A 27173-nucleotide genomic window follows, 5' to 3' on the forward strand; every position below is an offset into this window, starting at 1 on the left:
GTGCACCACAATATGGAAGAAAAGATATATTGCTACTTTAAGAGAGAAAGTTAATGAAGTTGTTATTGTACAAAAGTGAATGATACTTCAAATTTGAGTTGAGGAAAGATATGCTACCGTATTACTTATCTAACCAATTTGACTTCCTTTTTTTTTAACCTAAACTGAATGACCCAGCCAATAAATGGTTAAAAAATTCCACATCTCACCACATATATTTTCTGAATATCATTGAGACTTTGTGACCAGCTTTGTTTGACTCATGCCACTAAGCGACCACCCACAACACCCTAGCAACAACATGGCAATGCTTTGGCAACCAACCACAACAGCTCTGCACTTGAAAATGTTAAACGTGTTATAAAGCATGCACACAAACACAACTTCCATTTAACATGAACACAAACTTGATCAGCCGTTTTTAATAGATTGTATTGTTAAGGTGACAAATCATTTTGTTTCTTTTATTATTATTGTTGGTGAAACAATTTTTCTATATTGCACTTTTTAACTCCATAGTATCTAAAATATAAAAAATTTAATTTTTTAAAGGTCCAATTGTAGCCATTAACAAGACATTAACTATGACTTTTGCCTCAAACTCCTAATTTGCTGCTTATTAATTGTTAGTAAGGTGGTTGTTAAGTTTAGGCATTGGTAGGATTAGGGTTGTGGAATATGGTCATGCAGAATATATGCTTTATAAGTATTAATAAACAGCCAATATGTTAGTAATTGGCATGCTAATAACCAACTAGTTAACAGTGAGAATTGTTCCTGTGCTAAAGTGTTTCTGAATTTTCTTTCAGGTTTTATTCTTAATAGCTTTTAAAAGGCCACAAATGTTAATGTATGTGGCAGCATGTTACAGTGGGTACTGTGGAAATCTGTCAGCATTTTTTACAAATTTACCTGGAACATTTAATCAAAATGTTCAGTTCAGAGTCTTACTTCCCTTAGCAAGAGCTGCCCCTGAATTCACTGCATGGAAATATTGTTTAATATCAGTGTAACAGTGTTTGTCATCATGTCAGATGGTTCTTGAACATTGGATAAATATTCTTCAAACACTTCATCTTTTGTTTACATGCACACATGTGTGCACGTGAGCGTTAGCTGTTAGCAGAGGAACTGTGTGTGTGTGTGTGTGTGTGGTTTTGATGCTTGTGTTTGGACTGCAGAGGCCATGGGAGGTCACTTCCTTCAGTGACTCAGACTATTTGCATGCTGTTCAAATCTGTTGCACATACAGGTTTGTAGTGGATGCTTTTCTCAGTAATAATGTCCAGACTTGGGGCAGGTCGTTTGTTGCCTTTGTGTGGGTCTTTTGTGTGTGTTTGTGTGCACGTCTCTACACGCTGAGAGAAGCATGCAGAAGTACAGTACACGCACACTTTCTCAGAAGGCTCACTGGCCTGCGGCACAAGGCTTCAAGTCCCCTATTTCCTGTTTACAGTGTCTGAGGTTTCCTGTTCTCGATGCATCTCCACTGGGTGATCTTGTGATTGTACTCTGGACAAGGCTTGTGTTAAAAATAAAACACCCTTGTTTCAGTTTCATCAAATGTTTTTAATTCTGCTTGCATGCATAGTTTTTTTTTTCATTGTATAATCTAATTTTAATTTCTGTCTATCTCTTTTGTACTTTAGGTTTGAAGAGATAGTCAAGAAATTCAAGGTTGAATATCACGCTGGAGGTGCCACCCAGAACTCCGTAAAAGTCGCACAGGTTGGTGCTCAAAGCTGTAACCAGTATTTAATGCATGCAACACTAGCAACGACAAGGTCATGAGATTCTAGAGAATGCAGGAATGGATAAAATGTATAGCTTAAGTGCAATGTAAGATTCTTTGGATAAAAATGTCTGCCAGATGCACCACACACAGCTCCCTCAGATGGACAGGTGGTTTTGTACATCCTCTGTGGTCTAAAGGGCTTAACTAGGATGCCTGTAAAACCACAAAGATACAAAAGAGAAGTTTAGTACGTCTAGCAAAGTTCCTTGGCAGAATTTGTGATTATATGTCACCAGTGAACATCTTTGTACAGACTGACAGACAATGATTATTAGGGAGCATTTCTTAACCTACTTGGAGGCGTATTTTTACTAACCATATAAAAGGTTCACATGTACATTTATAATAATTCAAGAATTAAGAAGAATTCCTAATCCTGAATGATTATGTGTGTACCTATAAAATCAAATATATTTATTTAGCTTTAAATAATGCATAAGATAAAATAACAATAAAACATGAGTTTTGTTTTATTGACTGACTGATTGATTGATTGTCCCGGTGTTAAATTTGTAGCTATCTACAATCTTGGTAGCTTTTGATGTGTTTATATTCCTGTTTGAAGTGTTTTCTGGAGGGTTATAATTCAATGGCAATTTATTATTTAATGTTAATAAAAAATATATCACCATTATTGTTAGAATTTCATTTATTTACTTTAAAATATGAAACATTTGTTAGCTATATGTGTTTACACTCACTTCTCAGATTTTGCACAGTTAATAAGCTCTAACTAAGATCACTATAGGGTGTCTGTAGAGAGAGTAAACTCAACTAGATAAACATTGGCCTTTATTAGAAAACTATGATTTGATTATATGTGGGTAAATTGTTACTTTTGGTGCAGTTTTACCATGAGCTCTGGTAATTGCTGGCCCTCAGGCCTGCACAAAAGCAATGTACCATAAAACCATCTCATTTTTGTGAGAATAATGTCAGCAGTGAGACTTGTACTCAGTAATTCTTTCACAGCTTAACTTTTAAGGACTTGCTGCATGCAGTATATTTATCTTTTTTGGATCCATTTTTACTCCAGTTTTACAGGTTTAGATTTGTTACATCAGACGCAGCAAGATTTAAAGTTGGATGCATCTCACTGATTTATAGTCCAAACGAGAGACAGTTGTCTTAAGATCTTTTCAGCCCTTCACTTTAGCTGGCCTAGTCTGGAGCCATTCTTAGGTTCGAGCGTTTCCAGAAAGTCTAAATATTGCTTTTCCCTTTTTCAAGCTTTTTCTGAAAATTCCCAAGACATGATGCTTCACATCTGAGTGGGATATTTTATTTGTGTGATATTAAGGCCAACAGCAGAAATAATCTTAAGTCCCTGATGGTCCGGTAGGGTGCTGTCACAGCAGAGAATGAAATCTGCTCAGATGGCCTTGTTGCCCTCAGGGCCCAACTAGATGGAGTTTGATTCCTCCAGCACATGTCTAGTACTGCTGTGTACTTTAGCAGGTGGCTGCAGACATCAACATTTTTAAGACCTCAAATACAGGAGTTATTTAGATATATATCATCTAAACAGACACATGGAATTTTCTGATGATCTCCAGATGATGCACTGAATTCAAATCTACAGATGCATTAGGCTGCAGAGGCTTTCACACGCAGTGCATCTATCACCATGAAATACAGACCTTGGTGTGTGATGAGGTAAGACTGTGGATAATCATTTGGGAATCTGCCAGTGCAAGCAAATGTGATTTCATTACTTTAGTGTCTGACTCCTCGTGTTGCGGGGCGCATTTGTTATGACCTGAATTCAGCCCGAAAGGACTTAGAGAAATAATTCTTCATTTAAGTTTTTTCTTTTGCTGCCGCGTTCCAACATTTATTTTGCTTAACGGGATTTGCTGTAAACGTCCTTGCGAGGATGTCAGCGCTATCTTCCAGCTCTTCACCTGCTGTCGCAGATAACAGAATCGGGGCGGTAAAAGTTACGGCGGCGGTAGTTACGAAGGCTCCCAGTGATATGTGGGTTGTTAAGCAGTGGTTTGATCAGACAGCTCTTCAAAGCCGGTTCGCGTAAGAAGGGAAGCTTGATGCGGAACCAGGCCTCTAAGATTAACACATGGCAGCACCTGGAACGCCAGGAGCAACGCAACCTGTGTGTCAGTGTCGCGGAAAACGAGAGCTTTCAAACGCAATGACATGGGCTGCCTTGTGCGCGTACATCAAAGCACCCATGTGGAGATGAGGTGCTCCAATCGGAGGCTGCTCTCAGCCTCGGGCACTGCTTGGCAGACGTGGGAGGGAGCATGTTCCGCTCCCAATACCTGACCAAGATAGGTAGACCATTTCCACAAGAACAGCCAGTCATTGGAGAAGCAGAGCTATCTTTCTTGCTCTGCATCACCTTTTCTCACTTCTCCCCTTCTTTTCCCGAGACCATGAAATCAAACAGATCACCTTATTTTATTTTTTTTTGCCAACCTATCCCCTCTCCTTTCTCTTCATTCCATTTGTACGCTCCAGAGAAACACACACAGCACAAACACATTCCCCAAAGAGTCTTTCTTAAAGGTTCAGTTACTCATAAATGTAAATTCTGTCATCGTTTACGCACCTTCATGTATGACTTGCTTTATTCTGTGGAATGCAAAAGTTTGAATAATGGGACTGTCAAGCTTCAAAATGACACAATATACGAGTTGTACACTATATTCAGTGTCTTTTGAAGCCATTTGATTTCCTTGTGTAAGAAATAGACTAAAATTGCCATTGAAGAAAAGTTGTTCACTGAAAATCTTAAAAGCCGGCATAGATCTGCTTCTCAACAGCTGTCGATTGATTTAGTCATTATTTTGAACGAGGTCTTTTCAGTGCATCTGTTGATTCAGTTTACAGAATCATTCTCAATGATTCATTCACGCACCAGACTGATCTGGTTTTACAACATTACATTTTGTTTGTCACACAAACCTATCAAATGGCTTTGGAGAATATTGAAATGGAACTTGAAATGTTACATTTATAATGCTTTTTAAAGTTTAAAAGAGCAACAAGCATATTCTTCAGAATTTCTATGGGTTTGGAACAGCATAAAGGCAAATAAGCGACGACAGAATATTTATTTTGTTTGAACTATTCCTTTAAGACATTTCATTCGGTTACCGCATACATTCCTCATTCTTGTATAAAGCCTAGGACGTCAATATAAATCTATTAATGGTTCAGATCTAAGCCTCCCCGGATGATTCTTTTGATGTGTCTGAATTGGTAAATTTGTGCAGGAGACATATAGTCTTAGTCTGATAGGCACCACTCTGCCCCACAGGATTTTCACAGATGAAGACTCTCACCTGCAGAAAGTAACAATCTCCCATTCTCTTTATATAGCACTGCAAAGAGAACGCACCAGCATTGCTCTACAGCCCCAGACATCAAAGCCAGGGCAGAGAATCACACTCTCCTCCACTGTATATACAATGTTCCCCAAGCATTCTTCTGCACTGTGATCCAAGACACAGCTCCATTACATGTGCACCCCTGGTGCGGCCCCTTGAGCAGCAGCGAGTTTGAGAGGGGAAGAGGCTGACACTTACCAACAGAGAGAGCAGTTGTTAGGTGCTGCCTCTATTGGGAGGTTAAATTACTCCTCTAGAGCTTGAGAGGCCTACAGCTTTGAACAGTTGCCACTTTTGAGCACTGCAATTGTTGCAGGCAGAGTCTTAATAAGGTTCGTTGTCTACAAATTGACATTTTTGAAAGCAACTTCTAACGTAAGTGTAATGTAATTGGTGTTTCATCCAAAAATTTTAATTTTTCATAATTTGCTTGCCCTCATGTCAGTCCATCAGTCCAACGCTAAATTATTTATTTATTCTGTGTAATGTTTTTCTTTATTCTGTCCATACAATATAAGTCAATAGTCATCTAAACTGTTTAGTTACCAACATTCTTTAAAATATCTTCTTTTGTGTTCCAAAGTCCATACTGGTTTGGAACGACAAGAGGGTGAATAAATCATGAATCACAAGTCACGAAGTTTTTATTTTTTGGGTGAGCAAAAGCAAGCAAGCATAAGGATATTTTTGCTTCTGCAACCTTTCTTTCCTTCAACTTCTTCTGTTCTCCTTTTTTTCCATTTGTCGCTGGCCCATGGTGCCTTCGCAGATTCTTTTTCAAAGTGGTGAGGGGGCCCAACCTTGGACTCAAACTGGACTCTTTTATTGGAAACACATGTGCACTCTGTAGTTGGAACTCCTCTGTGAAGAAAATCACTTAGCTCCCTTCAGCACACAAAGGCCTTTCCCAGTTCATATTTTTTTGCATGGAAACTTAAATTAGGGAAAAGTTGTTGCCTAGAACCAGACATCAGACTAGAAGACGAAACGTTCCATGACCTCATGTTTGACTTGACTTACTACTTTGTTTTCCTTTTGAAAAAAGTCTCTTGTGTCCATCTGACCTTTCTTGATAAAGAGTTAATATATTTTTTGTCTTTTATGGAAGATCTAGTCTCAGTGGAAAGGGGAAGAAAATGGCAAATGTTACATGTGTATCAAACTTGGCGGAGGGAATCGTTTGGACGAAAGGAAATTTCAGTGCAAAAGAAAGGAAAGTTTGAAAGCTCTGAAGACTCATGAGATTAACAAGACACATACCAGGGAACACTAAACTCTCCACGGTGAACGGCCGCAACATCTGTGACCGATATTCACAAAGGAGAGAAGGCAAGTAGAAAAATATCTCGATTTGAGGATTTAGTTAAGTGCAAGTGTGAAATCCTCCACATTGTTCTGGATTTCTGGAGAGGGAATATTAAATGTACTTTGGGCACAGGTCTGATTAATGATTGCTAAATACCTGCAGGTTTTGGAAATGATGTCCAGTGCGGTGAGAAGCTGGAAACAGCCCCATCATTAAGCATGCTCCTCCGTTTCTCGACAGAAGGTTAATTGAATGTTAACATTCAAAAGCGCCAGCATCTCTGACAACTGGGCTGTTTATTTCTTCCTGAGTTGATGAAGGGTCACAGACAATTAAGAGCCTTGAAAAAGAAAAGCATAACAGACTCACCTTTTGCATTCCTGGAGAGCAGCGAACTGGCATCCATTTCCATCTTGGGCAGGAAGCTCTGCGGTTCTCATGAGGCCAGAGCAGTTACACCCAAATGCTTACAGTGAGCTTTAGCAGGATTCTTGTGAAATCACACCTTTCCTCTTCCTTCACCCCAAACATTGTTTACTGGAATCGCGAAGGGGTGGATACTCTAGACTGTACCGTTGTTGACTGCCCTGTCTGTGTCTGGAGCACATGTGCTTTGTCTCAGCTAATATTTCCCCATTTGTGCCTCATAGGGAGTCAGAGAGCAGAGTAGATCATAACAGCTCTAATCTTCAGTTTGATCAGTCCACCGGCCTCCCAGCAGGGGCTCCCAATTCACTTCAAGCGCTCTCGTTTATCAGAGTGCTCTTGTCTTATCTCAAGACCTCATAATCTAAAAGGGTCGGTGATACACCATTTCCCACACTATTCTTGGTCTTGGTCTTTATTTATGTGACCTATAAATCCATTCAGCATGGTTTCACTTGAAGAAAAAAATCACCTTGCCTTACATTTACTACAGGCAATGCATACGAATACATATGTGAAAACACTTTGGGTCATGAAAGTCGACAAGTCATGGAGTGACAACTGCTAGATAATCTAGTTATTTTTCGTCACACTTTAACTTAATTTCTAATTCTCGCTATTAACTAACTAATAACTCTGTCCTTTGCTTCAAACTTATATTATGTTTCTTATTAGTAGTTAGTAAGGTAGTAGTTATGTTTAGTATGGGGTAGGATTAAGGGATGTAGATGGCCATGCAGAATAAGGAATTAATAATTTAGGTTAACAGCTTAATATGCGTGCTAGTCAATGCTACAGAGCATATTACAAGAGTTTATATTATATTAAAATAAGTGTTTCTCATTATTAAGTAGAAATGTTTCCTGACCACCAAACCAACACATTAAACTCTAAACCCGCTTCCTAACATCCTCATGCCTCCACTTAATGTTCATTTTATCATTTTCACTTTATTCACTACCTCAAATTGACAAACTACAGTGTCACCCTGTTTGCACATTTGCTCCTTGTACATTCCTGTGTATCTTAATATTTAAGAATACAGTAAATTGCGCATATTCACATTGTACATCCCTGTACATCTTAATATTTAAGACTACAGTTTACATTCATGCACATTATTTTGCGTTCTATATTTAATTCTACAATATACATTTTTTATATTTTATTCTTATATTTTTATTGTTTACTTTTATTTCATTCTTACATAGATATATTTATGTATATTTTCATCTGTGTTGTTTTCTTTAATAATTGCACTGTCCATGGAGTGGACCTGACTCCCATTTCACTGCTGGTTATATATGCTATATATAATTTTGTATGTGACGAATAAAAATCTTGAATCTTGAATCTAATATTATTTCTCATTTGACGATTGACGCTGAAGATGAGTAATGGCAGCTGAAAATTCAGCTTTGTCATCACCCGAATAAATTGCTAAATTGCATTTTTATATTTTAAAATAGATCTGTTATTTAAATATTTATAATAATTTTTAATAATATTGCGCAATATTTTTTTACTGTATTTTTGATTAAATAAATGCAGCCATTTATTTAAGCAAAAATAGGATATGAACTCCCACGTCTAGCCTTGTGGCCAGCGCTTGTGCTTCGGCCATCCCGAGTACAAGTCCCGGCTCGCAGACCTTTCCTGATCCCACCCCCACTCTCTCTCCCTTTTTTTGCGTGCCAATGTTGGCACGTGTGCCCAAGGTTGCCGACCTCTGATTTTGCAGTTCAGGACGACACTTGTCATGTCACTTGAGTCAGACCCTGGATAGCATTGTGACAGTGTGCCATTTACTGTGTCTGATTCCGCATTCTCTGTGCTGTAATTGTGTGACATTTATGTTACATGATATAGCATGGTGTTGTTACAAAGGCAGCAGAGATGAGTCAAGCCTGGGGACATTGTGGAAAGGTCAAAGTGAGTGGCACATGCATAGATGCCATGTGTATTTATAGATGCAGGCGTTCAGATGTGACAAATGGTGATGAACACAGAACTCTTAGATGCTTCCAGCACTTAGTGTTACGTGACATAGTGAAGGTGACGCTTCCCCCGCATTATGAATAATGATTAACTGCAGGCAACCGCCAAGAAGGGCTTGGTGGGGAGAGATATAAATAGACTCTGTCTTTTGTTCATTCGCTTGCTATCACACTAAAGAAGGGGCTCAGACTGTAGGAGGAAGCAATGAGGCATGTGGGATATGGCAGAAAAGGACCTTTTCTCATTGTTACTAACAAAGCCATACTGTGCGTGAGCATTTGCATATATACACCCACACACAAAAACCACGTTCAGAATATAGTTGACCTTTCGCATGCATGTGGTCTTGGTATCAATGAAAAACATACGTTCAGTTTTTGTGTGAGAGACGGCATTGAAAAACTGCCTTGCTAATGCACTGCAGAGTGATGGATATTGATGATCAATGTTTATAAACTAAAGTTATATGAAGATCTCACTTAGCACTAAATGGAGTATAAAGGATACAGCTGAGACTTATGGTTTATGGTTTACTGCAGCTTTATGCCATGTTTGCAAAAATGACATAATGATACTTGAAAATGCTTTGAGTAATGCAATAGACCACTTTGTTTCCAGTAATGCTCAAAACCAGAAGTGCTTTTTTTGTTGTTGTTTTTTGGATGTCATTAGCAATAATTAAATAACCTTTTTGGAAATGCATACATTTTTTTCATTGTTTGTTAATTAAAAATCATATCCGAATACATAGTGGTGGTCACACTAGACTTTCAACATGCAACATTTTTTCGGACGCCGCTACGAATATGGGCAGGAGCAGTATTTAACATCAGGCATCCAGGTTTCCCCTCAGTTTTCACATGTATTCTGATGTGCTTGTACTGTGTCTTTTGTGACGGCGTCGAAAGCGTCTTATTATATTGTACTCTCTGTCTCTCTCTCTCTCTCTCTCTATGAATATATAGCCTACGCACTAAGCAATAAAAATGTTTTAAATGTCTGCATTCAAATGTTCCATCTGTTCCTGTCTCCATTAACACTGCGAACCATGCAGCTTCTTTTTATATAATTTTTTAAAGATGTCATATATAAAATAGGATGCTACGCTACGGCTAAAATTAGTGCTTCCTCCATTTTTTTATTTTTTTTTATGTACAGAGAGGTCATGCAGTGACCGATGCAAATTCGCAGGTCAGAGTTCACAAAACTTGAACTTTGGAATGCAGCAAAATGCTAAATCTTTCGCATGAGCTTGCATTTCCGGTATGACGCATTTGCATGCATATGAATGGAAGTCAACGGAACAAAAAGTGCAGTGACCGCCCCTTCAGTCTTGCAATATGACTTTAATTGCAATTTGTTTGCAATTTGGCCCATAATCAATTTAAAAAATAACGTATATATATATGTATGTATGTGTGTGTGTGTGTGTGTATGTGTGTATATATATATATATATGTATATATATGTGTGTGTGTGTGTATGTATATGTATATATATGTATATGTGTATATATATATGTATATATTATATAAATAATATATGGTAAATATTGTTAGAAAGTATAGTTTTTATGTGAAGAACAGCCATCATTCAGTTTAACACATCATTTAAGTCATCATTCACTATACATTTTGATGTTCATCATAGAAGTTGTAATGTGTTTTGTGAGCCACTCATTCAAGGTGAATGTATTTTTTCGTGAATCAGTTGGTATGAATGATTCATTCATTCATGAATTCATGAATTGATTCATCTCAATGATCTTGATGCAGCAGTTAGCAGCTTCCTTAAATGTTGGTTTGTACCTCACATAAAGCTGTCTTTTAATAAATTTGTGTGATTTGGGATATAATATAAAATGTTTTATTTATTATTTACTTATTTACTTTAATTCTATGTAAAATAGAAGCTTTTAAATTCAAAAAAAAAAAAAAAAAAAGTTTTGTGTTCCATATACTGTGATGTGATATAATGCTTTGGATCAACATGAAGGTTTGCGTAACCAATGGCAAAAAATGTATTTTTGAGTGAACTATCCCTTTAAGAACAACCCTACACATACCACTTGTTGGAGAGAGACTACCGTAAATATAAATAATGGGCTGTTAGACTTGACGTGCCTGGAGCTTAAAAAAGACCTTTGTAGTGTTTAAATGACAGATTTATTAACAAAATCCAATAGGCTTTGATTTAAAACCAGATCCTGTTTTTCCTCAGCATGAGCTTCTGAGGAATCAGTCAGTGGATTTAGTCAATGGCTTTACTGGTGGTGTGGTTGTAATTCTCACCGCTCCCTGAATTAAATTGACTGCAGCTTTCTCAGGTCTTAATTAAAGCACTCATTCATTCAGTACTAAAACCGTGCGGTTCAGTGTGTGGTTACACAATCAGCTCCATGTCATGTGCCGACATATAAAATCAATGTCTTTACTAAACCACCGATAATATGCGGGGTACAGTTCACAAGCTGTGGGCTGTATAGATTTCCATATTGCTTAATTTACTCTTGCAGAGTCGTCATTAGCCGGCGGGGGTTTAACGGTGTGGATAGCGCCTCATAAGTAAGCTTGTTGATTAATGTTATGTTCTCCAGGGAGGTGTCAGAGATTCATTTGAGACGCAAACCTCTCTACAATTTAGATTGAATGAGACATATAGACATAAATTGTGTGTTTAGGGGCCTGAGGGCGCAATATGAAACTCTTTTCTCATTCTCACAAACACACTCGAACTCCGTGTACTTTGCGCCCTCTTTTATTTTTGGCAGAATTAGTCATTTGCAAGCTAAATAGCTACAGATCTCTTTGAGGACAAAGCTTATAGAGAGCACAGCCTGGTCTTGTCTGTCCTTTAACACCAGCCTATCCTGGAGGAAGAGGCGCTTTGTAGCCGTCCATTCAGTATTCATGACACGCCACCTTGCTTGAACACTTGGCCCCCAGTTCGTCTCATAACTGGAGCACTAACAAAGCTGTTCATTTGGCATCAGCACTGGCTCCTGATATAGAACAGGCAGAGCTCTCGCTTAGTGTTTCTCTCTCAGCAAATCCTATTATCAGTGTTGTTTTTCCCTTCTTCCTAACTTAGGACTTGGTCCAGGAAATTAGTCACTTCCTTCCAGTTTATTTGTCTATAACTGAGCACAACATCAGTGTCCTTTTTTTTTTTTCCGCTGGACGTCAGAAAAGTAAAATAGTGTTATGTTTCTGCCATAGCATCATTATGGCTAAACTGAGACTCCGATTTACTCACCCATCAGTCCAATAATTGTACCTTGGATCTCGGCAGCTGTACTGGTGAGGAAAGGTAGCACGTCAGACTGCCCAGATCCATTCAAAATCCCCTTAAGTCATGTGAAAGATCTTGGGCAGTAGCGCAAAGGCTAGCTGGACTACATGAAAAGACGCTTTGGCCTTTTAAGCTTCGGTGCGTTCCCAGCCAGCCCCGGAATCGCTCTCCTGTTTATGTTTGCTCTGCTGGAGTCATAATGCAGTCCTGAGGAGTCCTCCAGTTAAAAATCAATGACAGATGTGACCAGGAGAAATAACAGCAATTACACGGAAAGTCATCTTTTAGGGTCGTCATCCTCTTTTCCCTAGGTGTTCTCTGTCTTACTCTCTTTTACCTGCTTGCTCATTTTAATGTTTCATAGTCTGGAGCAGAGACGTTTTCTCCAGGGAGGCAAGGGAGCCAATGCATTTTTCTAAAAAAAAAAAAAAAAAAAAAAATCGGCGGTATAAAAATAAATCTTGAGCTCTTTTCTTTAGCTTGTTGCATTCTGATGTGGCATGTGTGAAATACAGGAACGAATGGGTGAAACTATTAACAACCCAGTGGATAGGTAAACAACTCACACACTCCGATGCCATCACTTTTAGTTATGTTTGAATCTAAATTAGTTGAAATTTCATGAAATGATGAGTAATCTGAGTGATTCAGGTTGACACCTGTGGTGTTTATGACTAATGAAGGGCTCCAGTTGTGGAATTCCTGGTAATTTCAGGAAGTTTCCATATTGTGGTTACAAGGCCTGGAAAAGGAAAGTTAATAATGTAAAATTATGGACATTTGTTTGTTAAATATCAATTGTTCTAATTATGGTCATCTCAAAAATATTTTGTATTGTGAGTGAAATCACTGTGCATTTACAAATGATAAAAAAAAAATCCATATCCATTTACCATGAACAACAAAGTTAATTTTGCTGCTTATTAAAAGTTAGTAGGGTAGACATTAAGTTTAGGCACAAGGTATTATTATTATTTTATTTATTTATTTATAAAGCACAATAAAACAACGATGGTGGACCATTGTGCTGAACAGTATAACTTGAAAGAATCAAAATACATAGAAACGATAAAGACTAGACAAACAATTAATAATTTGACAAACTTCTGTTGGCTCATACACTAAAAGCCTTCACAAAGAGGTAGGCTTTAAGCCTTGTTTTAAAAAGAGATTCTGTTGCAATTGTTCTAATAGAGATTGGAAGACTATTCCACAATTTAGGGCCGGCTTTTTTTTTTTTTTTTCGCAAAGGGGCTATAGAATCTAAAATGTCAGAGCAGGTAGAATTAAACCAAGTAAGTTGTTGTTTAGCACTTGAATTATTAAAGAAAGGACCAAGAGAATATAGCTGATAGGCCTTATTAAAATGTGCAGATATTAAGGGATCTAAAATATGGTCATGCAGAATAAAGAATTAATATGTGCTTTTTATGTTTTATTCAGCAAGTATTACAAGTGCAGGGGCCTATGATTTACGATTTCAACAATTGATAGATAAATGAATGTTTTATGCCTTCATTTAAAAAAAAAGGCTTTTGTGGCAATTCATTTGATTCACATGGTTTGTATTAATTAGACATGCTTTTTTATTAATAAAATGTAATTAAAAAAATGTATTCTGAAAAAGAAAGCAAATTTAAAAGCGGCAGCATTAATAATGTTTAATAAGTTTTATATTTTTAAGCTTTCTATTCCTTAAAATATCCAATCCAAATCCCACAAATGTGTTTATTATTTCTGTTAAGGTCACATGCAAGGAGTAGCTGACTATAAACAATTAGTAATGACAAGTAAAAGCCAGAGAAAATGTGCTTGTTAATGTATTAATTGGATTTTTTAAGCATTGCAAACATGTTTACAAACGTGTCGTGGCGATTTGACAATATAGAAAGTGAGAGATTTTGAAATGGAAGAGCTCACAAACACCAGCATATTCTGGCAACAGCTGAAGCAAGGCAGAGCAGAAAAAAACAGGTTATATAAATTTTAGATGACGAACACATCCTTGTCTGGTAGTGTCAGTACCAGTCTTTTCGTGTTCTGCTTCACTACCCAAAATGACAGAATTGGAGGAGTATATAGAGGAGATGGAAAGTCTAAATTTTGAGTGACTGTGAAAAATGAATGGAGGGAAATGACAGGAGCCTGGCGACACACAGCAGGTGACAGACAAGATACTAACAGTCTGCTTCTTACCATTGCATGCTTGCTCAAGCCCCCTGCAGAGCTGCAGCCTGCCTTACTCCGCTGGGCTTTTGGATGGTAGAGCTCATAGGATGCCACTAAACCAGAAAAGTCTGCCAAATGGCGAAGAATCGAAATATATCTGCTCTCCTTCCAGCCAGAACATTTTGTTTTTCTGTTCTGAAGTCGTGATCTGAAAAATGTCCTTTCTGTTCTTTCACACTGAGCGATGTCAGGAATATTTGGGTCATTAAGAAGTGCTGGAATTTGAACGTCTTTCATATCCTAAATGCTTTGCTTCTTTCTTTTAAGGCCTCGACTCAAGTTTGTAGGGTACTTTTTAAAGTCTCGTCATTCACAGATCACTTCCACCAATGCAAGGTCATCACTGAAATGTCAGATAAACCTTTTGGCATTAAAAGTTGTTGTCATGTTCAAAGAGAAATGGAGATGTAAAAGTCTGACTCTGTTCCTGTGGCTCAGTGGTAGACCATTGCATTAGCAGTGCAAAAGGTTGTGGGTTCAACTCCCAGGGAACACACATACTAGTAAACAAAAAAATGCATAGCTTGAATGCACTGTAATGCACTCTGCTAAATGCGTAAATGTAAAAACATCTCTGCTTGTGCTGGTTAATGTACTGATTCATGTCTTTCTATCCCTTATTGTCTATAAATGTTGTGGTGTCGTGAGGTGTGCCATTGTGTTTCGTTCTACTGGGTTTTTAAGCACGGTGATGGATGAGGTTAAGTAAAGCTTATGTTATGTGCTGTCGCACACAATATACTTACCAACTGAACAACAGAAACCCGATCCTTTAGCTTGTTTCCAGATATGATTATAAAGCAAGTGCTCTTTGGTTGTTTATTTAAACATTGGACAGTTGAGTAGCAGATGAAGTAAAGTCTTTGCTCAGAAGTTTATCAAAGAGGCCCCAGTTTTCTCAAGATGACAGGAGAATGTACCTCCCCACTAAAAAGGCAGAATGAATTTGGCCTGTCCAGAAATGAGCTGTTCTTACTGCGAAATTAGAAGCAGGCAGGTTCCAAGAGCAAAGCTGGCAAGAGGCATGATGTCTCCATGTTATTGAGAGGACCACCAGGGATGGATTTTTTCAGTCTGTTTTTAATCGCCATAATATTCTCTGTAAAAGAACTGGCTGGAGGCTGCAATTTACTGCTGCATTGTTACAGATCAGTTTCTGCTTGTCATTAAGTGTGCCCAAACAAATCACAAATCTGTAGAGTTTTTCTTCCTCTTGCTTTTTATTTATTTTTTTGGTAAGTTTGCATCATTAGTGACATTACTCAGTCTTCTCTTTTATATACAAATGTGTGTGACCTTGCTTAAGATGGCTCAAAGAAATGTTTTGTTTGTCTGCCTGTCTAGATAGAGAGATAGATAGATGGATGGATCTATTTACAATTATCTATTCAGATTTTATTAAAGATCCCGATTAAAAAAAAGCATATTATATATGTATATATAAAATTTATTTTTTCATTTTTTGTACTGGTGCCGCTGTGCATGTGACAAATACAACTTTAAACTCTGACTTAGTTCCTCATAGTGGCTATCCAGTGGCACCAATGTTTGAAGAACTCGACTATCTATCCTTGCTTTGAAAAATGATCTTGAAGCCACAGGAATGTTCAGAAATCTCCATCTGCACCAGAATCCCTGAGGTGAAGCACTTCCTGGCCAGTGTTTTCGGCATGAGTTGAGAGTGACCGCTTCACAGCATGCTGTGTAATGTCTTCGGGATCCAGCCGTGGCTGTAATTCTTCAGATGAGCATCCAATGTCGGTTCTGTTGTCACCGTCCGCCTGTCTACTGTCACATGCCTCACATCTCCAAGAATTACTGGACACACCTGTGCGCAGCGATTTATAGCTTTAACCGTCTGCGCTCTCTCTTGAGATGCCATCGTTTGTTGTAAGTTGGTGTCACACTCTGATATTAAATTTTCGTGTTACATCAATTGTTCTCACCATTGGCAGAAATCCGAATTTAGTGCCTTTTTTTAATTGCTTAAAATCAATCTTTTGTTTTGTGCTAAGTTGTCATGTTTTTAACCTTTTTTAAATCTTAAAGGAATACTGTAATTGACCTCATTCTTCTGTATTTTTATCTCCATATAATGAAAGTCACTGTGGTCCAAACAAAATTAAATATTTATGTTCTTTTTGGTTTTCCACAGAAGAAAAAAGTTTGAGAAGACATGAGGAATAAATGATAACTGAGTTTTTGTTGAACTATCTCTTTAAGGCTGGTTAAAAAGTTATATATTGCAGATTACGAGCCACATTTCATCCCAGAAATAATATTATTTCCATATGACATTGAAAAGTTTATTTTTCCAACCTGACTGCTTGCAGCAGCAAACAAGATGGCTGCCAGAGTCTTCAGGCTCTTTCAGAGCATAAACTGTCAAGGTAATTGCAAGTTTTATAGAAATGTAGCTCCTGCATGTCATTAACCTGTGAAGTGATCCGTGCTGCCATTGTTTTGATTGGTATCATCCCAGGCAGTAAAGGCTAAGTTTCCACTGCCAATTAGACGTTTAAAATCCAACTGTTAACTTTTTTATTTTTTTGATTTATAATCACCCAGCTTGTCTGTCTGGGCCAGTTTATAGTATAGTGGTGCTGTTAAATTCATGCCTTGTTAGCTTGCACTAATAAACACACAGCTAACGTCATGCTGATTTACCTGTCGGCTCGCACATCTTGCCCGCATCGCTGACTCATCATTAACATACCAGTTGAATTCACCAGTAATTTGACTTGTGAATGATGCTTATAGCTTTCACTAATTGCTGACATGATTTATTAATTACTTGGGTCAGGGTTCAACTAGCCTTCAGATTACTGATCTGCAAAGTCGAGTTTAGTTGCAGACATGCTTCAGTTTGTCTGTCACTGAAATCTATACCAAATTTTCCAAAATATGCCCGAATGTGCTTCTTTTTGAGAGGATATTCTTGTTAGAAAAAAAAACAGCAGCATTCGGATAAATTAATTGCCTTCCCCTTAGCCATTCACTCGATTTGTAGATGTTGGCAACCCAGCGTAGAGTGTAGCGTGGACGTTCGTGCCCAGGGATATTACAGTACAGAGCAGGAGTTGTCTTACATGCTGCTTCTAGACTTCCCATAGAGACGGCCCTCCACACTCAAACCTAATTAAAGTGAAGGCGGTATGCTTTACAGCGCTCTCCATAATTCATAAAAAATCGGAATGCCGCTCGGGGAGTGCCTGCCATGCTTTCTGGGATGTTTGACGACCTCTGTTTGTCTAAGTGACAGGAGGAGGGAGAGAAGGGGGTGAGAAATTAGACAGGAATTAGCATAGCAATAGCTGTAGTTGTGTGCGAACACGGGAGCATCTCCGGCATGCTCTTGAAAAGAAAGGAAGGTCGTATTTTGATTGGCGGCTGAGATTGGTGAGGTGCAGCTGTGCTGGGATCAGTGCCAGAGCATCTCTGGAGACCTACAGGAGGTCTGCTGAGGAAGCAGGTCACCCTGTGACAAGCTGCAATTGCAACTATATTTGTCTTTAAAAAGAAAGTGTGTGAGAAAGAGAAATGGTAGCGTGCACCCTGAACAGGTGTTACGGTGTTGTCTCATTGTTTTGATGTATTGCCTTTGCTGTACATAGCTACTTCTGTACCTGCTTTGCCTCTCACAAGAGTTTCTGTTTAGTCTGAGGCTCTAGGTCCAGGCTTGTTGCAGGATTGCCTTTTTTGAGCACATTATGTGCAATATTCAATGTAGGGGAAATAGGTTTGCATTGTTTTAGGGCTGCCAAGATAACTTCATTTAATTATTTATTGTACTTGAAGTCAGTTACAGCCCATTTTCTCTAATTTGACACAAGTGGGCAGGTTTGGATCCATAAAAAATTTGTTGATGTTAAAAGTGTCGTTACATTATAAGAATGGAGTCAAACAGAATGTGGAAGGTCACTAAAAACCATAATCATATAGCTATTTAGTTGTTCAATAACGTTTATCCAGTAGCTTGCTCCGTCAAGTTATAAGTGAAGGATTACAAAGTCAAACATGCATATTGTTCAAACATGATTTTAATAATAAATCATTTTGATTGGTTAATGACTCCAATTTAAATTGTTCCCGAATGTCTGCTAGTTTTAAAGTGAGCAGTGACACATTTTATAAATCTTATTTTCTTCAAGAGGAATGTTTGTGTAGGCGCACATTTCAGAAAAAAAAAACTAAATGTTTAACCACAGAAATGAGGTAAATCTTGATTATTTAAATGTACAGTTCTTATGTATAGCCTTTATTCATATAAATTATACAGTAACTAACTATATTGTATATATTCATGTGAATATATTTATGAAGTCATTTGTATAGGTGCAGGGAATGTTGCAGCATATATTAGATACGATTTATCCATGCACATTATTATGTCATTTAAAAAGTGTACTTATTACTTAATTAAAAACTATAACAAACTTTTGAGACTAAAGCCAATTATTGTTTGTCTGGTCAGAGCGACAGGGCAAATAAAATTTTAAGTATATATTTATAATACTGCATAACTAAGTACAACGCTACCTGAAGTGTGTGCAGATAAGAAGTTTTAACATCTGTTTCGTGCTCAAGCCTCCAGTATATTAACCCCTGTTGTAAATTAACTCCGTATAAACTAGATGAAATAACCTTTAGATTGGCCATGATTCTGTCATTCTTTATGGCTTACTAAAATGGCGTTCATCTGCCAAATGTTTTACTTTGCATTGTTCCAAGTGATTCTGACACGCATGCTCTTATTAGACTGATAGTAGGATGAAGTATGAATGTTTGATTGATTTCATACCGACATCTTTGTCTAATATATACTTGTTGTGCTCTTAAGTTGTAAGAGCAATCAAGTAATCAGATGTGATCTCACTAGCCTTTGTGACGGCTAATCTGCACTTTATTCAGCAGGTAGCGTGTGTGTTTTTAGAGGTTGGTGTAGTTTCTTCATGCCAATCATGAGTGCCGTTGGAGCCGCCGTGGATTCCTGCGGTGGGCAGCTGTTTGTTATTCTTCTGTACTGCTCTTTTAGGGCCGGCGGGAGGTAGAGATGTGGGCTCTAATCATTAGCACATTAGCCTAACACAAATACTCTGGTGTGGGTGTGTATGAGAGCACGAGGGAGATTAAATCATTAGAGATTTGCCTGCTGCCTTTCTTAAGCAGTTTTAATGAATGAGACCCCTTGATTATAGCTTAAGCTAGCGGTGCAGTGCAGAGTAGTAAACTCAGGCAGAAGCAGTGTTGTTGGGCAGTGCCCCGAGGCTGCCGCCTTGCTGAGAAGGAGCCGCTCGTAGCAGGATTTGCCACTGATAAACACAATACATCATGCTTTTCACTGAGAAAGAAAAGTGACTGGATTTGGCTCCATAATTAATCCTGACCTTGATTCGTGTCGAATGCGCAGTGTGCTAAAAAGAGGACAAAAGGGAAAAAAACATGCATTGAAGAAAAGCAACAGTGAAATCCTTTTAATTGACTAGGATAGTCGCCCAGCAGGGGGATTCAAGACGCTTGGTAATTTTCTTTGTTTGTTTGTGAAATCGTATCCCCTTTTGAATCCGTATTGTTCATTACTGGTCCGAATTGTGCTGTGGAGCGGGAAGCTTCTCAGATGAATATTTCATGATGAGCTGTGGAAACTTGCAGAAGTAAAAATTTGGGCTGACAAGAAATGATAGCCCACAAGGTCATCATTGAAATTATATTAAACAAGTATTTGTTGTGCTGCAGCTGTTTGTTTGAATCTCAGACGGTTTCTGAGCAGGATAAATTTTTAGACATAGTCTTCGATTTTCATTTTCAGACTAGGCCACGTAAATTATATTCAACACATTATAATGAAATACATTGAATACAAAGAATTTCCACGGGCAATTGAAAGTACGACCTTCATAAATGCAGCTGTCAGTGAAGCATGTAGCATAACTATTACTTTGAAAATATCAGACTTCTCCTTTTTATACACTTCTTTTATTCTGCACTGTCAATGTTTGAATGTTTTATCAGACAGACGATTTAAAACTAATAGATTTTTTTTTATGTGCCTAGTGAATGCTCATGAGAATCATATATTGATTTCTGTGTGTGAACGCCAGACTTGAGAAGAATTACAGCTACCCAAATTTTTAAGCCTCTGCCAGTCAGCTCAAGTAGTTTAAGTTGGACGGCGAGTGGCTTCGTCATTCCCAGGTGTGCTGGATAATTTCTCCGGCTCCCAAAAGTGTCGAAAAGAGAAAAGGAGTGCGGCACAGCACAGCCCCGTTGGTGTTTGCGTAGCGCTACCGCTGCGTTTCACTCGACTTGCCAAAGCTAACAGGGGCTGGATGTGGAGAGGCAAATTTGCCAGCGCTAACTCGGAAAAACGAGCTTTTCATTCAAAGACGACCTTCTCGCTGTAATCTCAGGCAGGGCTGTCAGGGCCTGGCCCCTCTCTTCCTGGATCTCTTGCTCTGGGTTTTAACAGGAACCCTGGGGTCTGAAAGACATGGAGAGTTTTTTTCATGAGGGAAGTCAAGTCAAATGAGAGGGAGTGAAGACCTGGAAAGATCTGCATCTCAGGTGCCACGACTCGATAAATCAGTTTGGGGCCCCAAGAACGATGGGATAATTGAATAATTTTGGTATGGTTGTCCTGAAGTGAAATGTGCATTAAATGTCTCTCCTCCTTTGTCTGTCTGTCCTTCTCTTGACTTTTTTTTTTTTATCTATATCTTTTTTCTTTTTTCTGGGTGGGGTAGAAGGGCTGAAATCGGATCCAGCAGTTGGCTTCGGGGAAGCTTCTTTTGGCCCGTAACGTCGAGACCTGCGGGAGCCATTATAAAGCAGAATTCACATTTTTGCATTTTCAAATGGATTTAACTATAGGACTCGGTCCCCAACCCTGACCCTGTTAACATTCTGCCTTGTCTGGGAACGCAAAGAGCGGGCCAACCTTCACAGGCTCCGTCGCTGCTCTGGAGGAAGAGGTGTTGCGTTTGGCAAGCAAAGAGGGGTTTTGAGAGACGGCTTTATAGGCGCAGAAATACATCTGCCACAGTCCTTAGTGTGTCTATTATTCTATAGTGCATTAATGGTCTGGAGAGGAATCATTTCCTGAGTGTAGTTAACTACATGCTTAGAGAAACCTTACCCAAAGCTGGGGATTGAGAAGACCTAATGGCCTAGTTCCCAGCCCTGGCCGCTCTCCTCAGGTTCTGTTACAATACAGTTACAGTCTGCCTAGTCAGAATGGCCTTGATTTATCACCTTGATTAGATTTATTGCACACAACGCGGGGTAAAACAACCCACTTGCCCTCCGTTCCAAAACGCATAGCATGTGGGACTCATCCGTGACATGAACCCTTGCTTAACCCTGTTCTGTCTTCAAGGGAACCACAAACCTTTATTATAGGGTTTGCTATGCTTTTGAGGTTTGCATAGCTAGCGGTACAAATTAGCAGAGATAAAATCATGTTTTTATAGGATTTTGTAGCGCATAACTGGGTTTGTCAAAGAAGGTCACAAATGACGGCTCCTCCTCAATCAAGATCTGTCTAATGCCGAGAAGCTATTGTAAGAAAAGAAATAAAGCAGCACTGATTGCTTTAGTTATTTATCAATAGGCAGAACGTACATCAGTACATCGCTGCATATATGAATACATCCAGCCTTGAGACCCTAGTTTGTTTAATTAAATTCACAGTTTTATAAAGAATGACCAAGCTTTCCTGGACTGAATGCGGTATAATTATGTTTTTATCCATTCCAGCGAGCATTGAACTGACAGTGCGTGGTTGGAGGTGGTAAATAAGCATGTTTTCAAAGAGAGTCAGCTACTTTTTATAAATTCAATACCAAGTGCAAAACTACAGTATAGTCTACTTTCCAAACTGTCGCAAATGGGTTTTGAGTCTAGGCAGCTTTTTTTTATTATTATTATAATGCAAATTGCAAATTTTGTGACATCCTGCCAAGCATGTCTGGTGTTAGCATGTCATTTAGAATTTAATTGAGAATGGCTCTTAAATTTAAATTCAGCTTCTGAATTTTAAATGCATTAGCAAAGTGGATGCAGAATTGAAATTTGTTTGAAATTTAAATTTCATTGCAGGGAAGTAGAACGGAAATTTAGATTAATTACTACACAAGCAAAGTTTGTCCTAAAGGATGCTTAAATATGTTAATTGAAAATGCTGTAGACTTTTTTTTTTTTTAATCTAATTTATAAATTTCAACTTAAGGTGAAAGGACACTTAATTTCATAATTATATTGAATATACTGATTTTCCTTACATTACAATTACAATACTGCAATAAATAATTTTTCCTTTCATTCACTTTCTTGTAGTTGTGGCCGATTTAAGGGAACCAGTACTTTAAAGGGGGGGTGAAATGCTCGTTTTCGCTCAATATTCTGTTAATCTTGAGTACCTAAACAGTAGTACTGCATCCTTCATAACTCCAAAAAGTCTTTAGTTTTATTATATTCATAAGAGAAAGATAGTCTGTACCGATTTTTCCCGCAAAAACATGACCGGCTGGAGGCGTGACGTGTGGGCGGAGCTAAAGAATCACAAGCGCCAGTAGGCTTTTGCGTTGAGAGCATGTGGAAGCTGTGACATTACCTTGAGGAAAAAACCATCATCCCAAACAAACCATGGCTAACAGTCAGATTCAGCATATATTTATGATCCAGAATCAGATCCAGAGGCTGAAATTTAACAAGAGCAGCATCAGCAATGACATCTCTATGTGGTATGTACTGAAACTGTATATATTTGCTTAGCGGTTTTGGAAAATGACTAAGTATGTAAAACTGTACATGCGGAAAGTGCAGTTTGATGACAACATCGCATGTCGTTTACTTGATGTGCTTACGCGGCGATAGCTAAGTTAACAACACAGAGATATTTGAAGCAGTTTTACTCACCGCCTGCGGTTCCAACACACGATCGTGAACCTTTTTCGTTGGGATTGCATCATCATTAAGAAATAAACGATGTTCAAATCCGGCGTCAAACTGGGCCTTGTTTGTAAAACAAGCATCTTCGAAATGCAGGGAACAAACAAAAACACTTCACAACTCCGTTGATGCTCTGTAAAAATAAACTCCATCCACTGGTCCCTTAATGCTGTTTCTCTTTTGGTAATCTGTGCAGGGTTGTCTTGCCCTGGCAACCAAAAACACACTCCTTTTGTGACATTTCGCGACGCTCTCGCTCTGATCAGTGAATGTCTGTTGTGCTCTCAGTGCTCTGCTATACGGGAGCGCGTGCTCTTCCGGCAGAAGTGCCTTAGGACCAGAGTTGGGTATAAAAATGTAATGAAAAGTAATTAGAATACAGTAACGCGTTACTTTGTAACGCGTTACTGTATTCTAATTACTTTTCATTACATTTTTGTTCAAGATTGGGAGGGAAGGTAACTTCTGGACAGGTGAAGAGCTGTAGCAGCGTGTGTGGTGGAGGAAATGCTGCCCTTGTCGACTGTGGAATCTCAGTCATTTAAAGACAGGTTTTGGCCCGAGCCCGAGAAGTAGGCTACATTTTGATTGACAGCTTTTTAAAAGCCCGAACCCGTGTGCAGCCCGACATTCAGATGTGCGCATACACACACAGCTCTTTTGCATTTTGTCAACAATGAGTCATTTATACATGTTTTAACAATTTATTCATAACTAACGTAGACTAGGACACTTGGAAGTTGGAATAAAGAAATAAAATAAGTCCTCTGTAACATCGTAACATCTCAGCACTCTAAATAGACATAGACTCATTTAGCCTATAAATAAACCAACTCATCAATAAAAACGATCTTTTTTAACAGATTAAATTAAGATTATTTTTAAATTAAGATGGGTATTTGGCAATAACGAAATTAATATAAAAGCTCCGCCGGATTTGCTTCTCCACATATCAGCTGACATTTAATAAAAGAATAATGCAAACATTTAATTAGCGTAAATACTCAGTCCACATTATGCATTTAAGCCTTAATGGATATATAGTTATCATTTGAAAAACTTTACTCGCAGAGATTAGGCTAGGTCTACATGTTTTTGTGGAGGAAAATTATTGAATCTACTGTAGATGTCTTCAATGTGTTCCTGCGCTCACTGATGGTGATTATTCACTCATTATTCTCATTATAAACACGGTCAAAACTTTTCCACACCTCAGAACTTTGCTTTAGCTGCTGGTGCAACCAAAACGTATTTTCGCCAGAGGCAAGCCTCCGTTGCATCTACTCAGCATCCATTTCTCATCTTTCTCGCGCTAATCGAAACACATCACATGAACGTTCATTTAGGGGAGACCGGGGATGGTTGTAACACTTTTTTCTTCAACGCCTAAAATTACCTTTTTCTTTTGGCTACAAGTCTAAAACTTCTAGGCAAAGTACCCACATGTTTATACTACAAATGGCAACAATTTAAATGTATTCAACTATATCACAGACTTTGTGAGATGATGACAAATACAAGGTGGTCCTTTGTTACAACCTACCCCACTACTGGGGTAGGTTGTAACACATACTGGGGTAAGTTGTAACAGGTAGACAAAATATACAAAAACTAAGGGTACTCCAAGTGATTTGACACAAAAACAGTTTTATTTTAAATGAATGACTGCAACAATAAATATGTGTGAATATGGGGAGTGTATGAGCATATTGTGTGTTTTTGTGCATGTGTGCCTTTGTGTGTGTGCATGTCTGTACGTGCACATTCATGTGTGTGTGTGTGTGTGTGTGTGTGTGTGTTCTTGTTTTTGTGTCATATCAGGACACAACTGTGTATAATGACATGGGTATGACACAGGTATTACAAGGAGAGGGTGACTTATGAGGACATAACCCATGTCCCCATTTTTCAAAACACTTATAAATCATACAGAATGAGTTTTTTTGAGAAAGTAAAAATGCACAAAGTTTCCTGTGAGGCTTAGGGTTAGGTGTATGGTTGGTGAAGGGCCATAGAATATACAGTTTGCACAGTATAAAAACCATTACACCTATGGGATGTCCCCACTTTTCACAAAGTGTGTGTGTGTGTTTGTGTGTGTGAGCAAATTAACTGACGTATGTTTATCCATACTCCAGAGAATGAACAAATTAAATGCATTCTTTACCAGTCACAAGTTCTAGTAATTCTGTAGAATTGTTAAAATCACAAAAATGTTCTTGGTTGTATGTAAGGGGATGGTTGTAACACTTTCAAAACACGTGTTACAACCTACCCCTTCACTGTCACCCATTGTTTAGCAAGCTGTATTAGCATGGTGCTTTGAAATTGGCAGAAGGTTGATACACCATTCTTTACTAGAGAAACTACAGTTTGACCTGATATAACTCATACAACATTATCTACAACGGTAGAAGTACTAAACAAAATATTATCTTGTTAATTTTTTTTACTTTCTGACCTCAGAATTAGATTTTCTGCTGTAGCTTAAGGAGAGATAGCAACACAGACTGGAAAACCTCCATGTGGGATTGTAAAGGAAGCCTGATGAAACTGAAATTGTCACATGACTCCTATCTTGCCCCTGATTCATGGAATTGGTAGTGTTACAACTCTCCCCGTGTTACAACCATTCCCGGTCTCCCCCTCACAAACCGGAGCGCAAGCCCGAGCCAGCGTAAGATGATATAAATTAAGCCCCAACACGAGTTTTTTTACATCTGTATTTTTTTAATTGTTTAATTATTTTAAAATTAATAGTTTGGTCAAAACTGATTCCCTATTTTCATTTTTGAAACTTTTTTTGGTTGGTCCGATCGATTGTGCAATCGATTTTCGAACGAAAAGTGACAGCCCTATACGGATATGGAGTATGAACTTAAAAAAACATTCGAGCGTTTGGAATATGTCTCCACAACCGCAGACATCTGGAATAGAAGCTTCCATGGAATGACAGCCCATATGTAGTTAAGACATAATGTAGATACATTTAAAAAGACTACAGTTTTCATATAGGCAAGTTTATGTTAAGAATGTTAAGTTATAGAAATGCATTGGATTTTTAATTCAAGTTGCTGTTTTCATATTTCTGTAATATTTTTCAGTCAATATTAAATTACGGAAAGAACTGAGTTTCACTTTGTTTGTAGTTTTTTTCCTTGTAGGTTTAATAGGTTTTCAAAGTAACTTGAAAGTAAAGTAATTAGTAATCTGATTACTTTTTACATGCAGTAATCAGTAATGTAATCAAATTACAATTTTAGAGCAGTAATTAGTAATTTGTAGTGGATTACTTTTTTTGAGTAACTTACACAACACTGCTTAGGACCCATATAAGGAAATTCCTCTCCATCTAATGTCACACAGAGCCATACTCGAAAAAAACTTTCCGAAACTTGTGACAAACCGGAAGGAGTATTTTTGGAACAGAAATACTCCTTCAAACGTACAACTTAATTTTTGAATCTTTGTCCATGTTTAGCAACTCTTTAACAGTGTAAAAAACTCAGTATGCATGAAATAGCATTTCACCCCCCCTTTAATATTTGAATTTGACCAACCCTGGTTGGAACTGAAGAAAATCCTTCCTTTTGGTTGTTCACTTTTTCATTTTACTAGATTATCACATAATAGCCAATATTAAAACAATTTGTAATATAAAAAATGTAGGTTGAATTTAGTTTGAAATAATAATATAATGATATCTACTATTAATATGGCACTTAGAAACTGTCCCGTGTCACATTGTAATCATAGTTCATAGCATCAGGGCCTGCAGTTTGCAAGCTCTGCCCATACTGTCGCACACAAAGGGGGCAGTTGAGACCGC

General features: G+C 38.1%; 1 protein-coding gene across 3 annotated transcripts in view; it reads left to right on the plus strand.

Annotated features, from left to right (window-relative positions):
• The window catches only part of adka (adenosine kinase a), a 158125-nt gene that overhangs the window by 34765 nt on the left and 96187 nt on the right, over positions 1-27173 (plus strand). For all 3 annotated transcript variants that reach the window (XM_052572824.1, XM_052572825.1, XM_052572826.1), the window contains exon 4: positions 1650-1728. In XM_052572824.1, the coding sequence (XP_052428784.1) occupies positions 1650-1728 (79 nt within the window). The remainder of the gene's footprint in view (positions 1-1649; positions 1729-27173) is intronic.

This window comes from Carassius gibelio, chromosome B13 (genome assembly GCF_023724105.1).
Source record: "Carassius gibelio isolate Cgi1373 ecotype wild population from Czech Republic chromosome B13, carGib1.2-hapl.c, whole genome shotgun sequence".
In the NCBI taxonomy this organism is placed as follows: domain Eukaryota; kingdom Metazoa; phylum Chordata; class Actinopteri; order Cypriniformes; family Cyprinidae; genus Carassius; species Carassius gibelio.